The sequence below is a fragment of the Pelodiscus sinensis genome, chromosome 6 (genome assembly GCF_049634645.1).
Source record: "Pelodiscus sinensis isolate JC-2024 chromosome 6, ASM4963464v1, whole genome shotgun sequence".
Taxonomy (NCBI): domain Eukaryota; kingdom Metazoa; phylum Chordata; order Testudines; family Trionychidae; genus Pelodiscus; species Pelodiscus sinensis.
Window position 1 is genome coordinate 9,511,034 of NC_134716.1, and position 23,232 is coordinate 9,534,265.

General features: G+C 44.1%; 1 protein-coding gene across 4 annotated transcripts in view; it reads left to right on the forward strand.

The window, feature by feature from the left end:
• The window catches only part of SUSD1 (sushi domain containing 1), a 90,290-nt gene that overhangs the window by 7,136 nt on the left and 59,922 nt on the right, over positions 1–23,232 (forward strand). For 2 of the 4 annotated variants that reach the window (XM_075931418.1, XM_075931415.1), the window contains exons 2-7: positions 4,436–4,567; positions 6,386–6,541; positions 7,208–7,360; positions 15,297–15,476; positions 18,859–19,038; positions 21,649–21,828. In XM_075931418.1, coding sequence (XP_075787533.1) covers positions 4,436–4,567; positions 6,386–6,541; positions 7,208–7,360; positions 15,297–15,476; positions 18,859–19,038; positions 21,649–21,828 — 981 coding nt within the window. The remainder of the gene's footprint in view (positions 1–4,435; positions 4,568–6,385; positions 6,542–7,207; positions 7,361–15,296; positions 15,477–18,858; positions 19,039–21,648; positions 21,829–23,232) is intronic. The other 2 variants (XM_075931416.1, XM_075931417.1) reach the window with 2 other exon arrangements.

The window sequence follows — 23,232 nt, forward strand, 5'->3', positions numbered from 1 at the left end:
CTAAAAAAGAGTCAACGTGGCTTAACCACCATGTAAAAGAAGCAGTGAGGGACAAAAAGGCATATTTTAAGAAGTGGAAGTCCAGTCCTAGTGAGATAAATAGAAAGGAACATAAACACTGTCAAATCAAGAGTAACAATGTAATAAGAAAAGCAAAAAAAGATTTTGAGGAACAGCTAGCCAAAAACTCAAAAAGAAATAACAAAATGTTTTTTAAGTTCATTAGAAGCAAGAAGTCTGCTAAAAAACCTGTGGGTCCCCTACACGATCGAGATATAAAAGCAATCAAGGATGATAAAGCCATTGTGGAGAAACTAAATGATTTCTTTTCTTCAATCTTCACGGCAGAGGACGTTAGGGAGATTCCCAAATCTACACCGTCCTTTGTGGTTGATGAATATGAGGAACTGTCCTGGTTTGAAGTGTCCTTAGAGGAGGTTTTGGAACAAATAGAGAAACGTAATGTTAACAAATCTCCGGGACCGGATGGCATTCATCCAAGGGTTCTAAAAGAACTCAAATGGGAAATTGCTGAACTATTATCTGTGGTTTGTAACTATCCTGTAAATCGGCTTCCGTACCTGATGACTGGAAGGTAGCTAACGTGACACCAATATTTAAAAAGGGCTCTAGAGGCTATCCTGGCAATTACAGACCGGTAAGTCTAACTTGGAATAAGAGGGAAGGTCCTTTCATGTATCGAGAACTGGTTAAAAGACGGGAAACAAAGGGTAGGAATAAATGGTAAATTTTCAGAATAGAGAGGGGTAACTAGTGGTATCCCCCAAGGGTCAGTCCTGGGACCAATCCTGTTCAACTTATTCATAAATGATCTGGAGAAAGGGGTAAGCAGTGAAGTGGTAAAGTTTGTGGATGATCCCAAACTGTTTAGGATAGTCAAGACAGAAGCAGACTGTGAGGGACTCCAAAAAGATCTCACCAAACTGAGTGATTGGCAACAAAATGACAAATGAAATTTAATGTGGATAAGTGTAAAGTAATGCACATCGGGAAAAATAACCCCAACTATACGTACAGTATGATGGGGGCTAATTTGGCTATGACAAATCAGGAAAGAAATCTTGGAGTTATCATGGATAGTTCCCTGAAAACTTCCACACAGTTTGCAGCGGCGGTCAAGAAAAATAGGCAAATAGGATGCTAGGAATTATTAAGAAAGGGCTAGAAAATAAGACACAGAGTATCTTACTGCCCCTGTATAAAACTATGGTATGCCCATATCTTGAATACTGTGTACAGATGTGGTCTCCTCACCTCAAAAAAGATATTTTGGCCTTCTAAAGGGTTCAGAAAAGGGCAACTAAATGATTGGGGTTTGGAACGGGTCCCCTATGAAGGGAAGTTAAAATGACTGGGACTTTTCAGTTTAGAAAAGAGGAGACTTGGGGGATATGATAGAGGTCTATAAAATCATGAGTGGTGTGGAGAGGGCGAATAAAGAAAAGTTATTTATTAGTTCCCATAATAGAAGAACTAGAGGACAACAAATGAAGTTAATGGGTAGCAGGTTTAAAACTAATAAAAGAAGGTTCTTCTTCACACAGCATGTAGTCAACCTGTGGAACTCCTTGCCAGAGGAGGCTGTGAAGCCTAGGACTATAACAGAGTTTAAAGAGAAGCTAGATAATTTCCTGGAGGTTAGGTCCATAAAAGGCTATTAGCCAGGGAATAGAAATGGTGTTCCTGGCCCCTGTTTGTCAGAGGCTGGAGAGGGATGGTTGGAGACAAATCGCTTGATCGCTGTGTTTGGTCCACCCTCTCTGGGGCGCCTGGTGTTGGCCACTGTCGGCAGACAGGATACTGGGCTAGATGGACCTTTGGTCTGACCCAGTATGGCTGTTCTTATGTTCTTACGTTCTTATGTGTCCTTACTTCTCTCCTGTTCTGCGTCTACTTTTCAATTATGCTGTTAGCTGCTTTCAAGGATTTCACGTTGGGCATACTTAGTCAGTTTTGAACTGACAGCAGCATTGTCAAAGAATTTGGTGTGAGTCTCAAATGTTCACTACAACTATCCATGACCTCCTGTTTGCTGATGACTTTGCATTATTGGCTTGTTCAGTTGAGAATGCGTGGGACATTTGATCATTTTGATACCTCTGCTCACCATTTAAGACTCACTGTGAGCCTCATGAAGACAGAGGCTGTGTACCGGTGTTTGGAAAGAGCCCAACACACCAGTGGTCACTGCAGCTGATGCTGTTCTTAAGGCTGTTGGCAAGTTTTGCTACCTTGGAAGCATACTGTCCTCCAGTATAAATGTTGAACTGCTCAACTAGCCAAATCTATTGAATAATCATGGTGTCAAGCTTCATATGATGGTAACCCTTTATCAGGTAGTTGTCCTGAATATCCTGCTGCATGGCTTGGAGTCATGGACCATATGTCGCCACCATGTTTCAAAGTTTGATTAGCTCCATATATGCTGCCTTCAGAAGACTGCCCCTGCAAATTGGTGGGACAAAATTATAAACACAGAGATCCCAAAGTTGTGTGGTGTCATGTGCATGGGGGCCATGCTTATGAACAAAAGGTTTTGCTGGATTGGTCATGTTATGAGGGTGGATCATACACGGATACAGAAGATGGTCTTCTATAGTCAGCTTGTTTGCGGAAAGCGCTCTATTGGTGGTCAGAGTGTTATAAAGATGCCTTAAAGGCCGTGTGAAGTCATGCGGCATATCTCCCGGTGACCTGGAAATCCTAGCCTAGGAAAGATTGTTCTGGTGGCAAACCTGTTGCACAGGCTCTCAACTGCTTCGAGAGTTAACATGTGCAGATGTGACAAGAAAAACATAGGATGGGAAAAGAATTCATAACACCCTGCGGATGGATTTTTATATGGCATCTGTAATTGGATTTGCTGATTGAAGATTGGCTTAGTCACTTACCAGCAGCATTATAGAAGATGATGGGGCCTGAGCTGCTGTTCAGCAGGTAATCAGTAGCCTGTCAAAATGGTGCTAAATGACCACCAAAGAGCCATAATGGAGAGCGCACAAAGTTGAAAAATAGCACCTACATTAGACCACAAATAGAAATGAAAATGGTTTGTCACAGTTGTGAGCAAAGTTTAATTCTTTTGAGCTCCCTGTCTCAAAAGTAACTAATCCTGTGTAGGTTTTCATGGCAGCACATACAGGAAATTCTGTCAGATCCCAGTTTATATGGTAGATAGTATAAAACTGAATTGCCTTCGTATGAAGATCCATCAAGTTATCATGGGCAATTTTAAAAATACATTTCTGCCTGCATATGATATAATCCTACTGAATTGTCAGAAAAATCAGGCTTTTGTTGGGCTCTAGGGGGTTGTACAGCATCACACAGTTGTTAGAATTCTCATGAAGAATCTTGCACAGTTGATTTAGTATAGAACAAACTGGATGGTTTTCAAGAGCTGTTTTACATTTTTGCTTTTAGTGTAGTAAAGATGCATTTGTCAGTCTGATGTTCAGGCAAGTCAAACTCATGGTGAAGCTGTATAAAAGTTTTCATTATGGTATTGTTCAGCCCATCATGCAAAATACAAATGCCATGATGTAGCTCACCCGTGCAAAACTGAACATAGAAATTTACTAACCCGGCAAAAAATTGCTCCTCTGTTCGGTTACCGTGATGATAGCTCAGGGGGGAGTTTATTGACTTGTCAAAAGAAGATTTCTTATCCTGGGCAAGTAGCCTAGTAGAATTTCCTAATACTGGCACACGAGGAGAGCTGGCTTAATAGCTGGTTCCCTATGTGTATCGGTTCCCACCTATCCCACCGCACTGCTGCCTCAGAGAGGCAGCTGTGCCAGGGTGGGGGGCACAAGCAGCTTGCAGGAGCTGATATGCATGGGGAGCTGGCTTGAAAGCTGGTTTCCCATGTATACTGGCCCTTGCCTGCCCTCCCCACTCCGCACTGTTGCCTCTTTATCAGAGGCAGCTGTGCTGGGGGTGGGGGACAAATGCCTCTGCAGATCCGCTGCTTTTGGGCATGGACACCGGCTCCCACCTCCTCCCCCACCTTGCTGCCTCTGATACAGAGGCAGCCAGGGGGAGGAAGTGCATGTAGTTGATAAGATTAAGCCCAAGCTTATAGGTTAATCATGTATTCGCCTACATGTTGACATCCCTACATAGGACAATTTGTTCTTCCCAAAGATTATCAGTTGGATTATGCCAACTAGTCTCATTTAGGAATGCCATGTTCCATGTGCTATGATGTTCAGTTCACTCCCACTTCTCCCAGTTTTCTTATAATGGATTGAATTTTTGCTTCAAACTAGGATATGACTTGGGACTTGATTTCAAAGGATTCCCTCTGAAGTTTTAGCCATGTATTAAACTCTAATTGCTGCCTCCCCCATTCACTGAGCTGATCTGCACACCACATCTTTGGCATTTTTTGTAACTCTTTATTTTCTTCAAGCAGCAACAAATAGTTCAGTCCTGGATGTCTGTGCCACTTGCCATGCTCATGCCACGTGTCAACAAAAAGACGGCAAAAACGTCTGCATCTGTAACTATGGCTTTGTGGGTAACGGGAGGACTCATTGTCAAGGTAGGCTATGCTTTAGGAGCACGTGCAGTGTCTTAGGGCTTGTCTACACACTGTGTTACTGTACAGTAATGTTCCCGCTCATCTTTTTCATTCATGTGCAGAATAAACGTGCACCAAGACACGTGCACCACCAGTAGAAACACATCTTAGCTGTGGGCGCTCTGCCAATCAGCTGGTGGCCTGGGGGGGGGGGGGGCAGCATTTGAATCTCCTGAGCTGCCGCTCAAGTTCCCAGCTTACAGGGAACTGCTGTACATCAATCCAGGTGTAAATCTGTAGTGCTCCAGCCTGGCCCACGCTATGTGGCTATGTGGACTCTGCAACAAGGCACTCCCAAGTTCTGCTGTGTACGTAGGCTCGTCAGAGTGCACTGTGGAATAGCCGCATGGCCTACAAGGCCAGTTTAATGTGCAGCAGGCTAAAGCACTGTAGGTTTGAACTCTGGGTTGCCACAGACCATGGGTGGTTGGTGAAGGTTAGACTGGAGGAGGCAAGCTCCCAGCCCCACCCTCTTCTGTTAGGCCCTCCCCCCCGGGAGGAGGAGGTGACGTGACACGCACATACTGCCCCTTCCGACCATGGAGAGGGGAGGGGAGTGGGTGTGCACTCACCGCAGCCTCTCCAGCCCCGGAGCAAGGTGTGCTGCACAGCCCAGCCCAGCCTTGTGGGAGCAAGGAGGCAGGGAGAGCTGCGCCTCAGTGTAGCCCCAGCACCTGGGTAGGGAGGAGGGTGCGCCAGGCTGCCCAGCCTTTCCAGCAGCGGGAGGGTGGGTGCTGGGGGTGGGGGACAGCAGCACTCCGCCCCCAGAATGCCTATGGCAGGTGTTCTAGGGGCAGAGCTAGGCTGGTGGTTTGAGAAGGCAGTGCCTCCCCTCGCCTAGCATACCTGCTGCCCATGGCACAGACGAACAAACAGTGCGGACGAGAATGTACCCAAATGTTTGATCCTGGTTAATATCACCAAGTTCTTCACAAAAGGCCTGTGTTCACACTTGACAGTTTCTCAAAACCAAGAATGCCAACATAACGGTTAACCGCGGCAGGGGTGGGGGATGTTTCGTTTCATCATTTACGTCCTTTTTTTAAATTCTAGGATGTTTGATGGTTTTACAAAAAAAAATAAATTCAGTGGAAATTAAAAAAAACAAAACAAAACACGCCCATTCATCATTTGCTACCCAGACATTACTTCACTGAGGACCAGAAAATGAAATTGACTACAAACAAAATTGAGATTAAATTGAAATTGAGATGGATTTTACTAAATTATTCAGGTCTCTCATCACAGATGATAATTTTTAAAATTCTTCCAGTTCTAATGTTCATAGGTGGGTGTTAATAACATATTAGCTGTTTCCAATAAAAATGATATAAAGTTGGCGTTGTCTCTTTAGCACTTGCAGTGCTGCTTGTAGGTGTGTTAATCCCAGGATATTGGAGAAACAAGGTGGGTAGGATCTCTTTTTACGGGCCACTGCTGTTGTGACAGAGCTGTACAGACTTGGAGAACTCAGTGCAGCTCAAAAGCTTCTCTCTCTCTGCAGTAGAAGTTGGTCTAATAAAAGAGATTTTCTCACCCATGTTGGCTCCCTTTTCATATTGTGCATCACATGTGGCTGGAATAGTAAGTGAATCAGGGATGTCCAGTGGAAGTGGTGATAGCCTGTATTAAAACAATAGCTGCAAAGTGCTGTAGCTAATGGGCAGGTATTTACAGAGTTAACAAATTAGGGAAAAAACATGGTAAGGAGAAGGCTGCTTGACAGTGAAAGGTTCGATTTGATTTTTAATCTCTGACATGTTTTGAATACGTCAACAGATAAAGATGAATGCCAGATTGGGGCGAGCAAGATCTGTGGTGAGCACACATCATGTCATAATACACATGGAAGTTTTTACTGCATTTGTCTCGAAGGCTACCATCCTTCTAACAACAACAAGACATTTATTCCCAATGATGGCACATACTGTACAGGTAAATACCGCAACTTGGATCACATGCTAGGGATCTGGTGCTTGATAATCCATTTTCTATGACAAATGCGGATGTTTCTTTGCAGTCACATTGATTTTATTTTTGATACTATGTAAAAGCGGTTACTGTTCACTTACACCTAACCTGCATCCCAGTCTTGCAAACATTTGCAACCATATCTAGTGCTTGTCATTGCCCCATTATGTTTTCTGCTGTTTTACACTCTTGTAGCAACAATTCACACTCTGTTTGTATAAAAGTGAGTGGCAAAATGAAACCAGAAATTAAGACAATGGGATGATAGCCCTTCTTTCCACTTCCATATTTTTCCTTGCATGTCAGTTTTGTTCACTATGGAATATTCTGCTTCAGCTGAAGTGTTGATTTCCATGGAGCAATGACTGTTCGGTTTTTATTGATTAAAAATACAGATACTGCTGAGTATTTCCAGGTCAGGAATATGAATTAGAGTGGAGACTATAGTGTCTGTTTTGCCATGTGGTAACTAAAATTAATGTTAAAGATGCAGACTTTTTTGCCTTCCAGTGAAGCTAATGGGAGTTGAGGATGCTTCACACCTTCTAGGATACACTTGGTACGTTGCAGAATTGAGACGTAAGAGGAAAGCCACTTAACAAGCTTGTAACGTTTGGTCTGGGTTTCTAGATATAGACGAGTGCCAGGTGCCTGGTCTGTGCGGTGCTGGGGGACGATGTGTGAACACTGTTGGAAGCTACAAGTGCTCTTGTATGGAAGGGTACAGACCAGAAAATGGAACAGAATTTTTTCATCCATCTGGGAACACTGTTTCGTGCAAAGGTGAGAGCCAGTGGGTGATGTTCATACTAACAGCTACAATCAGATCTATGGCGGTACATGCTCTCACCCGTAGTTTTGAGTTTCCAACGCCAGAGCCCTTTGTGTTACTCTTTTGCTTTTGTGAATTTAACTTGTCTCATCAACGCTTGGGTTGGCTCTGCATCATTATGGCTATGTCTACACTGCTGGATTTTTTTGGAAAAAGGTGCGCAAATTGGGAACTGCAACTTCTTTTTTTCGGAAGAGGCTTTTCTGACGTTTGGCCCATCTACACGGGGTAAAATGTTGGAAAAACCTCCTCTATCGGAAGAGCCCTTATCCCTCATAAAATGAGGAATACAGGGCTTCCAAAAGAGCCCGTCTGTTCTTCCAAAAAAAATTTCAGAAGAGCAGATGCATTCCCTGGACGCAGCAGAGTTTTTCCAGGATACTTCCAATATCCCAGAAAAACTCCGTAGTGGGCAAACTTTTTGGCCCAAGGTCCACCTCTGGGTAGGGAAATCGTATGGTGGGCAATGAGTGTAGGGCTCAGTGCAGAGTTTGAAGTATGGGAGGGGTTTGGGTGTGGGTCCTGCCTACCATGGGTAGCTCCAGGTGGTGGCACAGCAGGGCTAAGGCGGGCTCCCCCCGCCCAGCCCTGGCCCTGAGTTGCTCCCGGAGGGGGCTGGCATGTCTGGCAGTGGCTCCTGGGGTTGGGCAGGCAGTTATATGTGCTGCCCTCGCCTGCAGGTGCTGACCTCTTAGCTCCCATTGGTTGCAGCTCTGCAGTTCCCCATTCCTGGCCAATAGGAGCTGCAGGGGCAGTGCCTGCTGAGGAGGGCAGTGCACGGAACCCTCTTGCTCATGGGCTGTAAGGGGCATCCGCTGCTTCGGGGGGGTGGCATGGAGCCACAGCAGGCAGGGAGCCAGCCTTAGCCCCACTGTGCTGCTGGACTGGTATTCCTAAAGGTTGGATGGGCTGGATGCAGCCCATGGGCTATAGCTTGCCCACTCCTGTTATAGGCTCTCAGCAGTGGTTTGAGTATGCAAGGCTGGAGAAGTTTAAATGTGCCATGTAGGTGATATGGTTAGTTTCTGAGTAAAGAAGAAATCTGCCATATCCTATTTGCATAATTGTGTTGCATTAAGGCTGTGGTCCCCAACCTTTTGGGGCTGCCGGGCACCCGTGGGCGTGACCGCTCATGCACCGCGCGTCTGGGGGCCGGGCCGCCCATGCGCTGCACGCCCGGGGCCAGCAGTGTGCATGTGCCATGCACCTGGGGACAGGGCTGCCCATGCGCCATGTGTCTGGGGTCGGCGCCGCACATGCACCGGGGGCGGAGGCCGGCCCAGATCATTCAGCGGGCACACATATATGTCCCGAGAGGCACCATGGCACCCGTAGGCACCGCGTTGGGGACTACTGCTTTAAGGGGAAGGGAAGCGGGGGGGATAAAGAGCTTTTGAGTAAGATCAAGTGAATACAATAAGCCTGAGAGAGAGGAATAAAATAATGAATTAGGCTTTTGATAACGTATTCTGGTATATGCCAGCCTCCCTCCCCAAACAGTAGTTTATTCTTGCATAAACCCTTATGAATCTGAACTTGAAATAAATACTCCTCTGTCGTCCCTCTTCTTCTTTTCTCCAGTATCTGTTAGAATTGCAGTTCTATATCTGATACACACGACAGTAGCAATCCACAAAAGCCCTGTCCTGCACTAGGGATGTAAAATCCCCTTTAATCGGTTAACTGGTTAAACCTTAATCTTAACCGGTTAACTGATTAAACAGGGGTGGGCTGGAGTGGCCTCTGTACTGTGGGCTGCTTCTGGCCCCACTCTTCCAGGCTGCCACCTCCAGTCCCGTGTGAGGCTGCCACCTCCAGTCCCGTGTGAGGCTGCCAACTCTCAGCTTGCATGGGCTAGGAGCCTGCAGCTCCACAGGGCTGGAGCAGTCCTCTGCCTGAGTGGGCTGCACCCGGGTATGGTTACCTGTTCATCTCCCTCTCCTGCACCCATCTATCCAAGCTGAAGTGCACAGCCAGAGATTACAGAACAAACTTGCCACTACCTCGTGTTCTCACTTACATAGTCTTGCAACATTTTGGCAACAAAGAGCACTTCCATTTGTTTGTCCCTAAAACACCACGGGGCTGCTCATTGCTTGTAGTCGTGTATTGAGTTGGGTATTTCAAGTTAGGATTTCTCTATGCTGCCTGATTTTCAGAGGTGCTGATAACCTGCATATCACATTGACTTCCCTGATGCCCTAGCTGAATAATTTAAATAAATTAATTGACTCTATAGCTTATATATTTTTTTAAAGTAAATATGTTCCTCATACTCCACCAGTGGGCCCTCTCACTGGAAAGCAGGGTGACTCAGAAGACTGTTCACAAAGAAATATTGCCATGACAGGCAAGCTAGGCCAGTGAGCTTTCATTGAGAGGAACATTGTTTAACTTCAGCCTCTCTACAATAAGGCTTCCGCCCTTAACAAATGCTGCTGCTTCTATCACATGCCTGGGGAACCAGAGGCACTCAGTACTTTTATTTTTGAGGTTGATTAATCCTTGGTGGAGGAAGCTAGGAGAATATTGCTGATTAACAATCAGTCAGCAGGTGAATATTCGCTGTGGCATAATTAAAAACATTCATCAGCCAGGAATATTGTGGCTCTGAAATTTCTATCTCCCTTTGAGGATAATTGTGTTGTCTTTACAACAAAACCAACATGCAGACAAAGTGTAACAAGATCCAGTGACTGGCATTTGAAGCAGGACAAATTCAGACTAGAAACAAGGTACAGGTTGAAAATCTCTCTAGTCCAACACTGTCTGGTCCAGCAACATTCCTGGTGTGACATGACTTGAATTAGTCAAGTGTCCACTTATCATGGGTGTGACCAAGTTGCTCATAGTTCCATAAAGTTTGTTTGCAGCCACCAGTCCTGGCTCTGTGTTCTGTGCTGTAACTTAGTTTTAATTTGCCCCAAATGTCTTCTAAGATCCCAGTGAGCAGGGGAAGTGTGGGTAATGCCGCTAGACGATATTGACCTCCCGTGGTTTGGCAAATTCTCTGGTTCAGAACCAGTCAGGTCCTTAAGATTGAATCCTTATAGCAGTTCAACCTGTATGCTTTTTTAAACAGTGAAAGTAGCTAACTATTTGAACAGCTTACCAAGACTTGTGGTGGAGTCTCTGTTGCTGAGAACCTGTAAACTGGGGTTGGATATTTTATCTAAAAGCTCTGCTGTGGTTCAAACAGGAATTATTTCAGGCACGTTCTGTGGTCTCTGGTCTACGGGAGGTCAGACATGATCTCAGAGATCCCTTCTGGCTTTAGAGCCCGAGTTTGTGTGCCGTCAGTCTCCAGAGGCATGTTCCAGCACCTTAGCCATCGCATTGGTGGCCCAAGCTTATGTTTATGAAGATGCATCTTGATAACTGAATCCTGGTTTTCCTCATTCTGTGGCCAACCCGTACAGGTAGCCCCAGCTTCCTTCTCCTCCTCTACTGACACCTCAGGTTCCACCCCATCCTCAGGCTTCGCTGATTCTGTGGTGCGAGTGTCCGGTCCCACTCCTCAAAAACAGGACTGAGATCAGGGATGGAAAATGTTGACTGATAAGCATTAGTGCTCCCAGTAAGGAATTCCAGTTCACATTTAAACTCAGCTGTGGGATTCCAGTGCGGGTCCGGCAACATAGGCCAAGCTGCTGCTCCCTCCCCCGGATCCTGGCTGCCTCTCTTTCTCTCTCTCTCTCTCTTTCTCTCTCTCACTCACACACATACTCGTGGGATCCCTGATGCCCTGCAAGCAGCAAAGCCCTGGGCACATGGTGGCAGCTGGGACCCTAGGCAGAGGACTGGCAGCAAATGGAGCCTCCTGGCATTCAGAGGCAACAGCCAGGACCCTGGGCATGTAGGGGAGGCAGCAGAGCATAATGGTTAAATTATTAACTGGTAAAATGTTAATAGTTTACACACTGTCTTTTTTTAAACATTATTTATATCCCTAACAGAGATTTTGATTGAGTTCTTTGCTTCTTGTGCCGCACCCATTATTGTATTGTACCTGTTAATGTATTGCTCGTTGTCCTTTGATGCTGAAATCCACTAGAATCATGGGTTCCCAAATTGGGGGGGAGTGCCCCCCTGGAGGCATGTGAAGAAATTCCAGGAGGGGCATGAGGCGACCGAGTTCCCATCCCCCGCCCTCTGTCAATCTCCCTCCCTAAGTTTTGCTGCTATTTTAACATGCTGAGCACTGTGCTTCTGTCCTCTCTAGCTCAAAGTATTTCTGTAGTATTTTGCATACATGCATCACAAATGCTCTTATCTGAGGAAGAGGCTATCAAATGAGAAGAGACCACTGACTTAGTTGGGTGCCATCCATTTTTCTGAAGATCTGTGGGGGCTGGGTCTAATTCACTTTGTGACTCTCGTAGGGTGTCAAGCCACTTGTGATCTTCCCCCAGTAGCTCCAGGAAGGAGAGCGACTCTGAGAAACCACCTCCAAACGATTTGTGCTTGGTCTGGGTTGTCATCAGATCTCGATAACAAATGGTATCTCCTGTAACTCCATAACCTTTCCACTTGGCATTGGTGACAGACTAACCAGCTCCGTCAGATTTCACGCTAAAATACTGTTACTTACTAGGGTAGAATTCTTTATTTCCTGGGATAACTTGAGCATCCTTTCATTGGTGTGTGAAACTGGAAGTGTTCGTTGGCAGCAGATGGGAGGAAAGCAAAAGGCAGAGTGCCTAAAAAAATCAGTTAATATAGGTAAGTTTTTTTGTTTTTGTTTTTTTTTTAACCTCTGAACACAGCAATTTGGGTTTCTGATCTGTGAGGTGTTTTCTGAGGCAGCTTGTTGGTGTCTTAAGAATAAAGATGCCCACAGTAATATAGTTGGGAAAGGTTAAGTATAAACAGGTTTAATTTACAGGACAGAAAAAGAATTCCAGGCAATTGAAGATAAAATTGTTCTTGACTGTTCTTCAAGCTTTACAGTGGATATTAGTTGTAAGTAACAAAATGTAAGGCCATGGTATTGCTGGGTAATCTTTAATCACAGTCAGTTTTTGTTTTCCCCAAAGAAAAGTAAAGAATGCGCTTCAGCCAAAACAAATAAACCAAAAAAAAAAAAAAGCCCACAAACCCTGGTACAGTCACTTCAAAGAGAGGCCCATTTATAAGAGGCAGTTCTTGTGAAATGCCAGTACGTTTGTCTTTAAAAAAAAAAAAAAAAACCACCATTTGAACAGCATTTTTGGCACATCTGGTATCTTGCTTTTAGGCAAGTTTTTTCTCTTTTTGATTGTGTCAAACAGAATACCAGCTATGGCTTCCTCAGAACGTAGCTTTTGCCAATACGTTTCTGACATCTCTTCCCCTTCCCAAAATAATTGTTTTCTATATAATCTATCCGTGGAATATAAACTTGTGGTGTCCATTTCTTGCTAAAAACTAGTTTCACTAGCAAGAGCTGTCTTCTCTTGACATAACTGTTCAAAATCTGAAAAGATAAACGATTTCTCCTTTTTATTGCAGGTGTCCCTTTCTGAACCATTAGCCAAATTGGCTTCTTACTTATTAGTAACAGAGCCATTTAAAACATTCTTTAGGTTCTGAAAACTCCATTGGTGACTCTTTGACCATATCAAGTCACAAGCATATCAATCATGATATGTTTCCTCAACCAATTGCAATCTGTTTCTGTTCAGGAAGCCCAAGAATTCACAAACGTTATTCACAAACTACACTTAAGTGTTTTTTCATATGACAACTTTACACGGTATTTTCTCTGATCAAGCTGATAGTGGATATTAGTTCAACTGTGCCAGACTTCATAGCAGGTGTAATCCCAGGCAGCCACTGCTATTATGTTGTTGTTAATAATTTGTATTGTCTAGGAGGCCTAAGAGTGGACTAGCACTCTGTTCTGCAAGGTGCTGTACAAACACAACACAAAAATTTTTTTCATCAGAATATTTTAAACGGCACAGATCCTTTCTGATTTAAATATCTGGATGAGGATAACGAGCAGTCCTGTGTGTGGCACCTTAGGCTATGTCTACACTGCAATGCTATTTCAGGACACCGGAGTATCCAGAAATAGCTATCCCGCATCTTCACAGCAAGCTCGTTATTTTGGGCTTGCTATTCTGACCTCCCTTAAACCTCATTCTACGAGGAGTAAGAGACGTTTTGGTATAGCACAGTGGTCCCCAACACGGTGTGTGCGCCCGCCAAGTGCTTGGGGCTGGCCTGGCCCCAGGCACATGGTGCATGCATGGTGCTGGAGCTGGCCCTGGGCGCATGGTAAGTGCCGGCCCTGGGAGCGCCGCGAATTTGCCGCCCACACTCTGGGCGCGCGGTGCTTGGGGGGAGCGCCGGCTCTGGGCACGTGGCGCATGGGGAGGGCTGGCCCTGGGTGCGCGGCCCCAAGCACGCGGCTATGGGGGGGCCCACCTCTGGGCATGCATATGTCCCCGCCCTCTGGCGCCCGGCAGGTGAATGGCCACACCCCCTGTCACCCGGCAGCCTCTAATGGTTGGGGACCACTGGTATAGCAGGTTATTTGGATCACACCGCTAAATTATTAAATAAGTTATTTTGAAATAAGATCACGTGAGGATTGCCTATTGTGTTCACTTCCTCTGGGGCATCTGACATTGCCCACTGTTGGCAGACAGGATACTGGACTAGATGGATCTTTGGTCTGATCTAGTATGGCCGGTCTTATGTTCTAAGAAATGCAATTTGAGCTACACAAATTGTGTATCTTATTTCGAACAATGGTGCAGTGTAGACACACCCTTAGGGTACATCTAGACAGCGGGGCTATTTCGAGATACCAGAGGTATCCTGAAATAGTTACCCTGCGTCTTTTAAATGTATCCATTATTTCAAAATATTTTTCAAAATAACGGGCGTACTATTCCGGCATCTCTGTAACTCTCATTCTACGAGGCTGAAGGGATTTTTCGAAATAGCACATTGTTTTGAAATTTGGCACTGTGTAGACTCAAAATAAGCTATTTTGAAATACAATCGAAATAAGATACGCAATTTAGGTAGCGCAAATTGCATAGCTTATTTCGAGTTTAGGGTGCTGTGTGGATGCACCCTTTGAAACTAACAAATTTATTAGGTAAAACCCATTTCATCAGATGAGGATGTAATTTGTCTTTGAAGTTTATAACTTTCCTTTGGAGTGAATGATCAGAATTGATTTGAAATTACTGCTGCATAGTTCTGTGACGGGAGAGGGCAGTTTTGTGAGCGGTGATAGGGTCCGGGAAGCAATATGGGCAGCCTGTTACACTGTAACAGATCCAAACCTAAATATGGTCTCTCTCTCTCTCTCTCTTTTTGTAAGGCTTTTTGTGAAGGCTAGGACTATAACAGAGTTTAAAGAGAAACTAGATAATTTCATGGAGGTTAGGTCCATAAAAGGCTATTAGCCAGGGGATAGAAATGGTGTCCCTGGCCTCTGTCAGAGGCTGGAGAGGGATGGCAGGAGACGAATTGCTTGATAATTGTCTTCAGTCTACCCCCTCTGGGGCACCTGGTGCTGGCCACTGTCAGCAGACAGGCTATTGGGCTAGATGGACTTTTGGTCTGACCCAGTACGGCCGCTCTTATGTTCTTATGTACACTAAAAATAAATAAGTGCAAGGCATTGGATCAAAGAGATGGACTCTTTTGTGCCACTTTCTGCTGTGTTTAATGCCTTGTGTATTGCAGATACAGGACAATGCATTTGTTTTACACTTCAGACAGGTGTAGCAGAGCATGGGTTTTATACCTGTGAAGTCATTTCAATTCTTATTTTAAATGGGAAGGCCTCGTGCTGTGGCTATGAACCTCTTTTGTGTTCTGTCATTTCTAATGTCAGTGTGTGGTTTTTCTCCTCCCATGCCCCCTTTCCATCTTTGCTTGTAGCTGTGGATTGTGGGGTCCCACCTTCCATCTTGAATGCATATTCAGCGCCTCTAAGAAGCACCACCTATGGAAGTGAAGTTGCTTATATTTGCCTACATGGTTACCTTATTGAAAGTGGAAACCAGACTGCAGTTTGTAATGCAAAAGGACAGTGGGAAGGTGCTGATCTGGTGTGCAAAGGTAAAGTAAATAAACATACAGATTTCTTGTATGATAGACATTATTTCAAAAGTAACCGTCACCACTTAGTCCAAGTCTATGCTGGCAGAGAAAATCGATGTAAGATATGCAATTCCAGCTATGACAATTGCATAGTTGGAGTCGATGTACCTTACATCGATTTTTCTGTAGTGGCCCCACAGCTGGAGGTCAACTGAAGAAACTCTCCTGTCAACTTCCCTTACTCCTTGCAACGAACGAGTATCACAGTTGACGGGAGCACCCAGTGTTTGATTTAGCGGGTCTTTACTCGATCCTCCAGTAAATATAGACAAGTTGTAAGAGACGATCAATGAGACTTCCCCATTGTCTGATTGAAAATGTCACCTGCAGGCTCTAACAGGGTACTCACAAAATAGAAGCCATTGGTTAAATAGTTTTCTTATTTGTGTTTGTTAATAAGACCATAAAGTATAAAGGACTTTAAAACCAAAATGTCACTGTCTCAGCTGGTGTAAATCTCTGCAGGCCCAGAACCCTACACTGTTTTGTACTGTGTTAGGGTCTGGCACTGTGTCCCAGATTTTTTGAAGGTATTTAGGCATTGCTGTGCTCAGCGTCATAATCGCTAATGGCGTTAGAGCCTACCTCTTGTAAATGAAAGGGATTTAGGAGTCTCAATCCTACTGTCAATGGAATGTAGATGCCTACGTGCCTAAGACCTTTTTGAAAAATGAGATCTAGGCTACTATATCAGTTAAGCTTTATAAAGCTGAGCACAACAGTGATGAAATACCATTAAAATCTGGGCCTAAATCTACGTTTTTGTATTTTGTTTGGCTTGATGCTGAAATTCAGCTGGTTGGTTTCACTTTTTGATTCTTTGGCACCTAAATGTTTGTTTTTGGATTTTCTAAAGGTGTAAAAAACTCTGTTTGAATGGAAGATATTTCTGTGGTTAAGCTAAGCGAAGGATCTGGTGTGGCTTGGAACCAGATATTGCAATTGCTTTGGTATGTGAGTAAAGTTACTCACATGAGAAGTCCAGTTGACTTTATATAGGGCTGTTCACGTGAGTGAAACTATTCTCATGCCTAAGAAATTGCAATATCTTAGCCATCTGCGGGCTTGCTGATACTGCTTAGACATGTAAACATTGCTGTCACTTTTGATCCTTTTGAAAGTCACAGGTCTAGACTGTTGTCAGCTGCTAACCGTAACTATGGGACCAATGTTGACATAAACCATAAAACCCTTTGTTTTTATGGGTAGAGAGATGTGGCTTGTCAAGTTCATATTGAGGTAAACAAGAATAAGTGTGTGCACGCGTGCGCGTTATGACAGACTTCCAGTTTAAAGCCACTCAGAGTCTTTATTAACTCTTCTTATAAACTGCTATTCCCTTATGCTTAATTATGATCTTTACTTATTCTTTAGCTTGGCACAGTTGTACTCTTCTAATCACTACAGGATTAAAGCGTCATGAAACTGATTCTGCGTAGCTAATCCTTCTGTTCCTTGTTATGAAGTTTAGTCTGTGCATAAATGCACCTACCCAGTATTTCCGTCTTACTGTCTAACAAGTGCCTCTAATTTTGGAGTCTGCCTCAATATCTTTGTGTTAATTCAGGGTTCGGATACCTAAAAAGGATTTGGTTAATTAAATAGACAGAAAACACTTCTGTCTTGTTTCTTCTTTTCAACCTTGCTGGATGTGGTGCTGTGGGTTGAGGCAAGGTTTGCTTATAGTTCATCCTGTCCAAAACCTCACTTACTGATGTTTCTTAAATGACTGTCACACATCACTCTGGTTATGTCTACACTGCAGTTTTTTTTTTTTTTGGAAAAAGGTATGCAAATTACAAACTGCAATTTGCGTACCTTTTTCCTATTTTTTTTTTTGGAAGAGGCTTTTCCAACATTTGGCCTATCTACATCGGTCCAAATGTGGGAATAACCTCCCCTCTCGGAAAAGCCCTTATTCCTCATAAAATGAGGAATGCAGGGCTTCCGAAAGAACACTCCCTCTTTTTCAGAAACTGATCTGAAAAAGTGGATGCGTTCTCTGGACGCAGCAGAGTATCCCGGAAAACCTCTGTAAGGTAGACATAACCTCTGTTTCGGTAATGCAGTATCAGACTGAAGGCTCTGAATTTGAACGTATTTAGCAAGGTAGAGACAGAAAGATACCTGTCAGAGTGGAATTGTTCTACATTACTACATATTTTTCTTTTAATGTTCACTTAAGTTTTATGCTGCAAGTTGTTTTGGTCTTAAATCTTAAATTTACAGAATCATCTTTTTCTAGGTATCACTTCAAAATTACATTAAGGCCATTTTTCAGTGAATAGTTTTAGCTTTCTCCTCTCCTCCACCTGTGCTGCTTATGATACATGTGGTTTAATTCTTAATATCAGTTCCCATTAATCTTTTCTTTAACAAAGTAAAGTGTAATCCTGAATAGTGTCTCGATTCACTTTGGATTTCGCACCATTCTTTGTCTTCAAATTATATTCTTCCATTAACTTGATCTTTTCTCTTTTATTATTTTAAATTCATAATTTTATTATTGTTAAATATGTGAACCAATTTTAATTCATTACCACATTTAGTTTTTTAATGATCTCCCTAGAGATTTGAATAACTTGTAGAAATTTTCCTCTGGGATTTCCTTGTCCTGGTCTAAAACAACTCTTCTCTTTGAAAGCTTGAATGAAATATCGTAGCAGGGGAAAGTAAACCTCTGGATGCTTTTATGATTTTTCAGATGTTATTTTGCACAAGAGCCTCCTCTGGGACTCTTGTACATTTCAAAGGACGAATGCGGCACTTCACGTACAGCCTGGGGACAGCGGGAAGTCCCACTGACTCCAGGCTGCATGCGTGTGCCTACTTTGAAGTGTACACAGTCCCCAGCGGGGGTTCTTGTGCATGTCAAAGCCATGGAACTCGGGGCCAGCGGGGGACTCAGAGTCCCCTGATGACCCCAGGTTCCATGCTGCACTGCATGCTGCTAGGAGCCCAGAATCAGCTGGGGAGTCCCCAGCTGATCCCGGGCTCCACTGCCCCTTTGAAATACACGGAGTTGGTGTTCAAAGGGTCAGTGGAGTCCAAGGTCAGCTGGGGATTCCCCAGCTCTTGTGCATTTCAAAGGAGGAATGCAGAAGTGCCTATCGACTAGTTGATGGAAATTCCATCGACTAGTCAATTAACTTCATTTTAACATTCTTAATCTCGACCAGCAAGGTCTTAGACCTGGGACTGTGGTGATCCAAATAATAACGATGATGTAAACAAGTGAAGTGAGGTTTGATGAAACAATTGGCATCTCTTCTTTAAATCCTGTGATGTGTCTTGGCTTGTTTCCATCATCAGTTTTTACTTCCCTGGTTTTTTTTCCCAGCAATAGACTGTGGCAGACCTTTGTGGATTCCACATGCTGAAATGATCTGGGACAACTCCACCACTCTGGGAAGCACGGTGCACTATAAATGCCGTGAAGGGTTTCATTTTAGTGGAGACAAGAATTTTTCACAATGCACAGAAATTCAGAAATGGGAAAACATCACTGGTGTATGCGAAGGTAAATATGTTTCAGAGCATGTTTGAATTCTTTTCCTTCCAATTTAAAGACCCTTCATTTCAAATTCAAACAAGAGTTGCTTAAAGTATGGTTTGTTCTTAAAAGTGATTAATAAGTAGGCTCAGAGGAATTCAGTTAGTATTGACAGATAATATCAATGCTGATTTTTAAGTGGTAATTTTTCTGGTTTGTATCGATTTAAATGTTCAGAGTTGTGGGAAATTATGGGAGTGCCAGGCAATTATTTAATGGCAGATGTTGAGATTCAGAAACTTGTAAACTGAAAACACAAATTAGTAATATCACATGTCAAAATATACAAAGTAAATATGTTGGCATATTGTTGTTTAAACTATTAACCGATAAGCCTGGGCTGATCGGTTAATCATTTGAACAACTACACATACTTTCCCCGCCCCCACCACTGCCTCTGTATCAGAGGCAGCAAAGGTGGGGAAGCTGGGAGCCAGTGCCCATGGGGAGCCAACTTTTAAGCTGATTCCCCATGAGTACTGACTCCCGCCAAGCTACCTGTTCTTCCCCCCCACACACACACTGCTGCCTCTGATAGAGAGGCAGCGGTGCAGAGGGCGGGGAGGGGGGGCAGGTGGGAACCAGTACATGCAAGAAGCCAACTTTCAAGCTGGCCCCCCTGCACCCATTGACTCCTGCAGAGCTGTCTGCCCCCCAGCACTACTGCCTCTGTGTCCGAGCACTATATCAGAGGCAGCAGTGTGGGGTGGGAAGCGGGATGCCAGAGCAGCCTCTGCCTGCATGGAGCTTAGGACCCCCATGGGCAAGGGCTGCTGCTGCAGAGGGAACAGTGCAGGGCGGCTGGCAGGAGCCGGTTTCATGGGGACCCAGTTTCTAAATAGAGAAAATAAAAATACAAGTATTTTGTGTTTTCAAATACAAAAAATATGGTTTTTGATTCAGAGGCAGCAGTGAGGGCTGCTGAGGGCTTCCTGTGAGTGGGGCCAGGAGCTCACTGGCTGCTGGCCCTGCCCCCAGGGCCTACTGAATAATCATGTAACTGATAAAGTTTAGTGCGGTTACACAGTTATTACATTAAAATTAAACAACATCTAACATCCCTGGTAAATAACCATTAATCAACAAATCATGATGGTTTTTAGTATTAATTCTCTAGTCCAGTGATTCTCAACCAGGGGCACGTGTACCCTGTGGGGTATGCAGAGGTCTTCTAGGGAGTATATTAACTCATCTAGATATTTGCCTAGTTTTACCACTTAAAAAAGGCTACATAAAAAGCGCAAGTAAAGTCAGTTCAAACTAAAATTTCATACAGACTGACTTGTTTATACTATACATTGACATGTAAGTCCAATATTCACATTCCAGTTTGATTTATTTTATAATTTACGTGGTAGAAATGAGAGAGGGAGCCATTTTTCAGTAATAGTGTGCTGTGATCATGTTTTTGTATGTCTATATCTGATTTTGAAAGCAAGTAGTTTTTAAGTGAGACACAGTTTGGGGTAAGCAAGACAAATCAGACTCCTGAACTTGGTATAATAGCCTGGAAACATTGAGGCTGTGTCTAGACTGCATCCCTTTTCCGTAAAAGGGAAGCAAATTAGACACACTGCAATTGCAAATGAAGCGGGGATTTAAATGCCCCCGCTTCATTTGCATAAACATGGCTGCCGCTTTTTTCCTGCTCGGAGCTTTGCCAGCAAAAAGTGCCAGTCTAGACGGGGATCTTTCGGAAAATAAAGCCTTTTCCGAAAGATCCCTTATTCCTCTTAAAATAAGGAATATCTGTGGTATGGACCCTGGCAGGGGGAGGAGGAAGTGGCTCTGCATGCTGCTTGTCCCCTTTCGCTGCACTCCAGCTGGGGGAATGGCAGCGCAGCAAAGAGCTTCTCTGGGGGCTTTTCCCTGACACTCCCACAAGAGCATGGGGTGGTGCAAGGAAATGGCAGGGGAGATTCAAGGGGTGCAGAGCCCAGCTGCAGGGACATCAGGTAAATGTTCTACTCTAACCCCTCTCTTGCACCCTTCCACCCTCCCTCCTAGATCCCGTCCCAGCACCTTCCATGAGCCATAAAATTTCCTGAAACTTGACTTACCTTATTTCCCATGGCTGCAGGATTAAAGAGGTTCACATGTGCTGCTTTTTGCTCTGAGTGTGACTTCAGAACCCAAACAGCTGTGGGACAAAGAACTGGATTCCTTTTGGTCTTGCGTATCAACGGACTTGCTCATGAGGCTTGTGTTGAAAAGGCCCTGGGGCTGCAAAGATAGAACTGAGGGCAGAAGGCGACTTGCAGAATCTGTACTGTTGTGGTGATGCTCCAGCAGTAGAGAACCCAGGCTGACTTTCAGGTCCAAAACTGAATGTACGAAGCTGGCAGTTTGTTGCTTAGTTTAGAAGCACAAAGTTGTGTGCAGGTTGTTTTTGTTTTTGTTTTAATGAAAAGGAGCCATTGAAGAAAAAACCCATAATGCCACTTTTTACGATGCATTCTTGTCTTTCCTAATGGATTTTAGATGTTGCATGGTCCTAAGGGGTCACTTTCAGTGACTACGTTTAACTAATTTCTTAACACTAACTAGCTCATGAAAATTGTTTTGGATCTTTTTCAGGAACAGACTGTGGCCGACCTCCTTCGATCCCCAACACAGACATGATTTGGAGCAACATTTCCCATCTGGGCAGTACAGTGCACTACCAGTGTAAAAAGGGATTCCGCAGCATAAATGGGAGGAATACATTGCGTTGTACTTACAGTGGATCCTGGGAAATTCCAACTCTAATATGTAAAGGTAAAAGTGTAATGAAATCCTCTGCCTTTTCATTCTAGATGTGTGTGTTAAATTCAGTGTCAAACTTGTGTCCTGAACAGGAGCGGCCTGAGGCCGGCTGCAGCAGCTGGTGCCCTAGGTGGGGCAGCGCTATCGTCACCCCTGCCTGCATGGCTGTCAATGACCATGACATCATCACGGGGCGCCCCTTGACGTCATCATCGGGCGCCTGGGGCAGTGGCACCCTAAGCAACTGCCTAGCTCACCTAGGCTCACGGGCCGCCCCTGGTCCTGAAACGAGGATAGGTGGGAGGCCAAAAAATCTTGTTTTAGTTTAACCTATAAAGGTTAATCCATGCCCTGTTGGGATGTGAGGCTTACACGACACACACATCACAGTTTAAAAAAAAAAAAAAAAAAAAAGCACCAGGCTAACTTGCAGCAAGATGTCAAGGCCACATTCTTCCTTTATCTTCCCATCGGTTTTGTTTTTTATATACAAAAGAAATTGGCAAACCCCTGTGTCTGCATAATGAATTTATTACCTGGAAAATTTTAATTTTAAAAGACAAGGATTTTTTTTTAGCATACAGAAGATCAGAAAGATACCTTTTTAATATGGGCCTGATCCTTTACTCCCAGAGTCATAGGATCAGTAGAATCACAGCCTGTTTTGTACTCCTCTTGTAACTAATAGCCACAACAGACTTCAAGAGCCTCTGTGCCAAGTGTTGGCCTGCAGGGATTTTTCTCTATCAAAGAATTAGCCTCAAAAATAGATGCTTATAATCAGTGTCCTCATCTAGATTTAGAGTCTGCCCTTGTAGTACTGTAGCACAAGATTAGCAGATGTTTTAGACTTCAGTTTCTGCATTGAACAGGACACACTTTTGTGACACTGCTACTCCAATGGCACAAAGCAGCTCTAAGACTGTACATCATTATTTGCTGTCTGTTTCAGATGTTCTTCTGCCTGATAACCAGCATGTTTTCCCTAAAGATTGGAAACGTGCCTAGGACTGCTACAGCTTCAGAGGCCTCCATCCTGCAGAGATGTACATACTTGCTTAGTTTTACAGACCCTGGGTTGTTGCACTGAAATCAGAATGGCTACTCCCCATGTGTAAAGTTAACCAGGTCTATAAATCTGTGCAGGATCAAGACCTTAACTGTCATGATCTACAACAAAGGAGCCTGAGAGTGTACAGTATGTGTGTATGTTTCTTGAGCGTGCAGGGAGAGGGATATAAACAGGAAGCCCAAAGCACACTTGGAGTTGCAGCTAGCAAGGGATGTGAAGGGTATCAAGAAGGTTTCTACAGGTATGTTAGCAACAAGAAGGTCAGGAAGGGTGTAGGATCCTTACTGAATGGGGTAGGAACCTAGGGACAGATGTGGAAAATGCAGAAATATTCAGTGATTTTT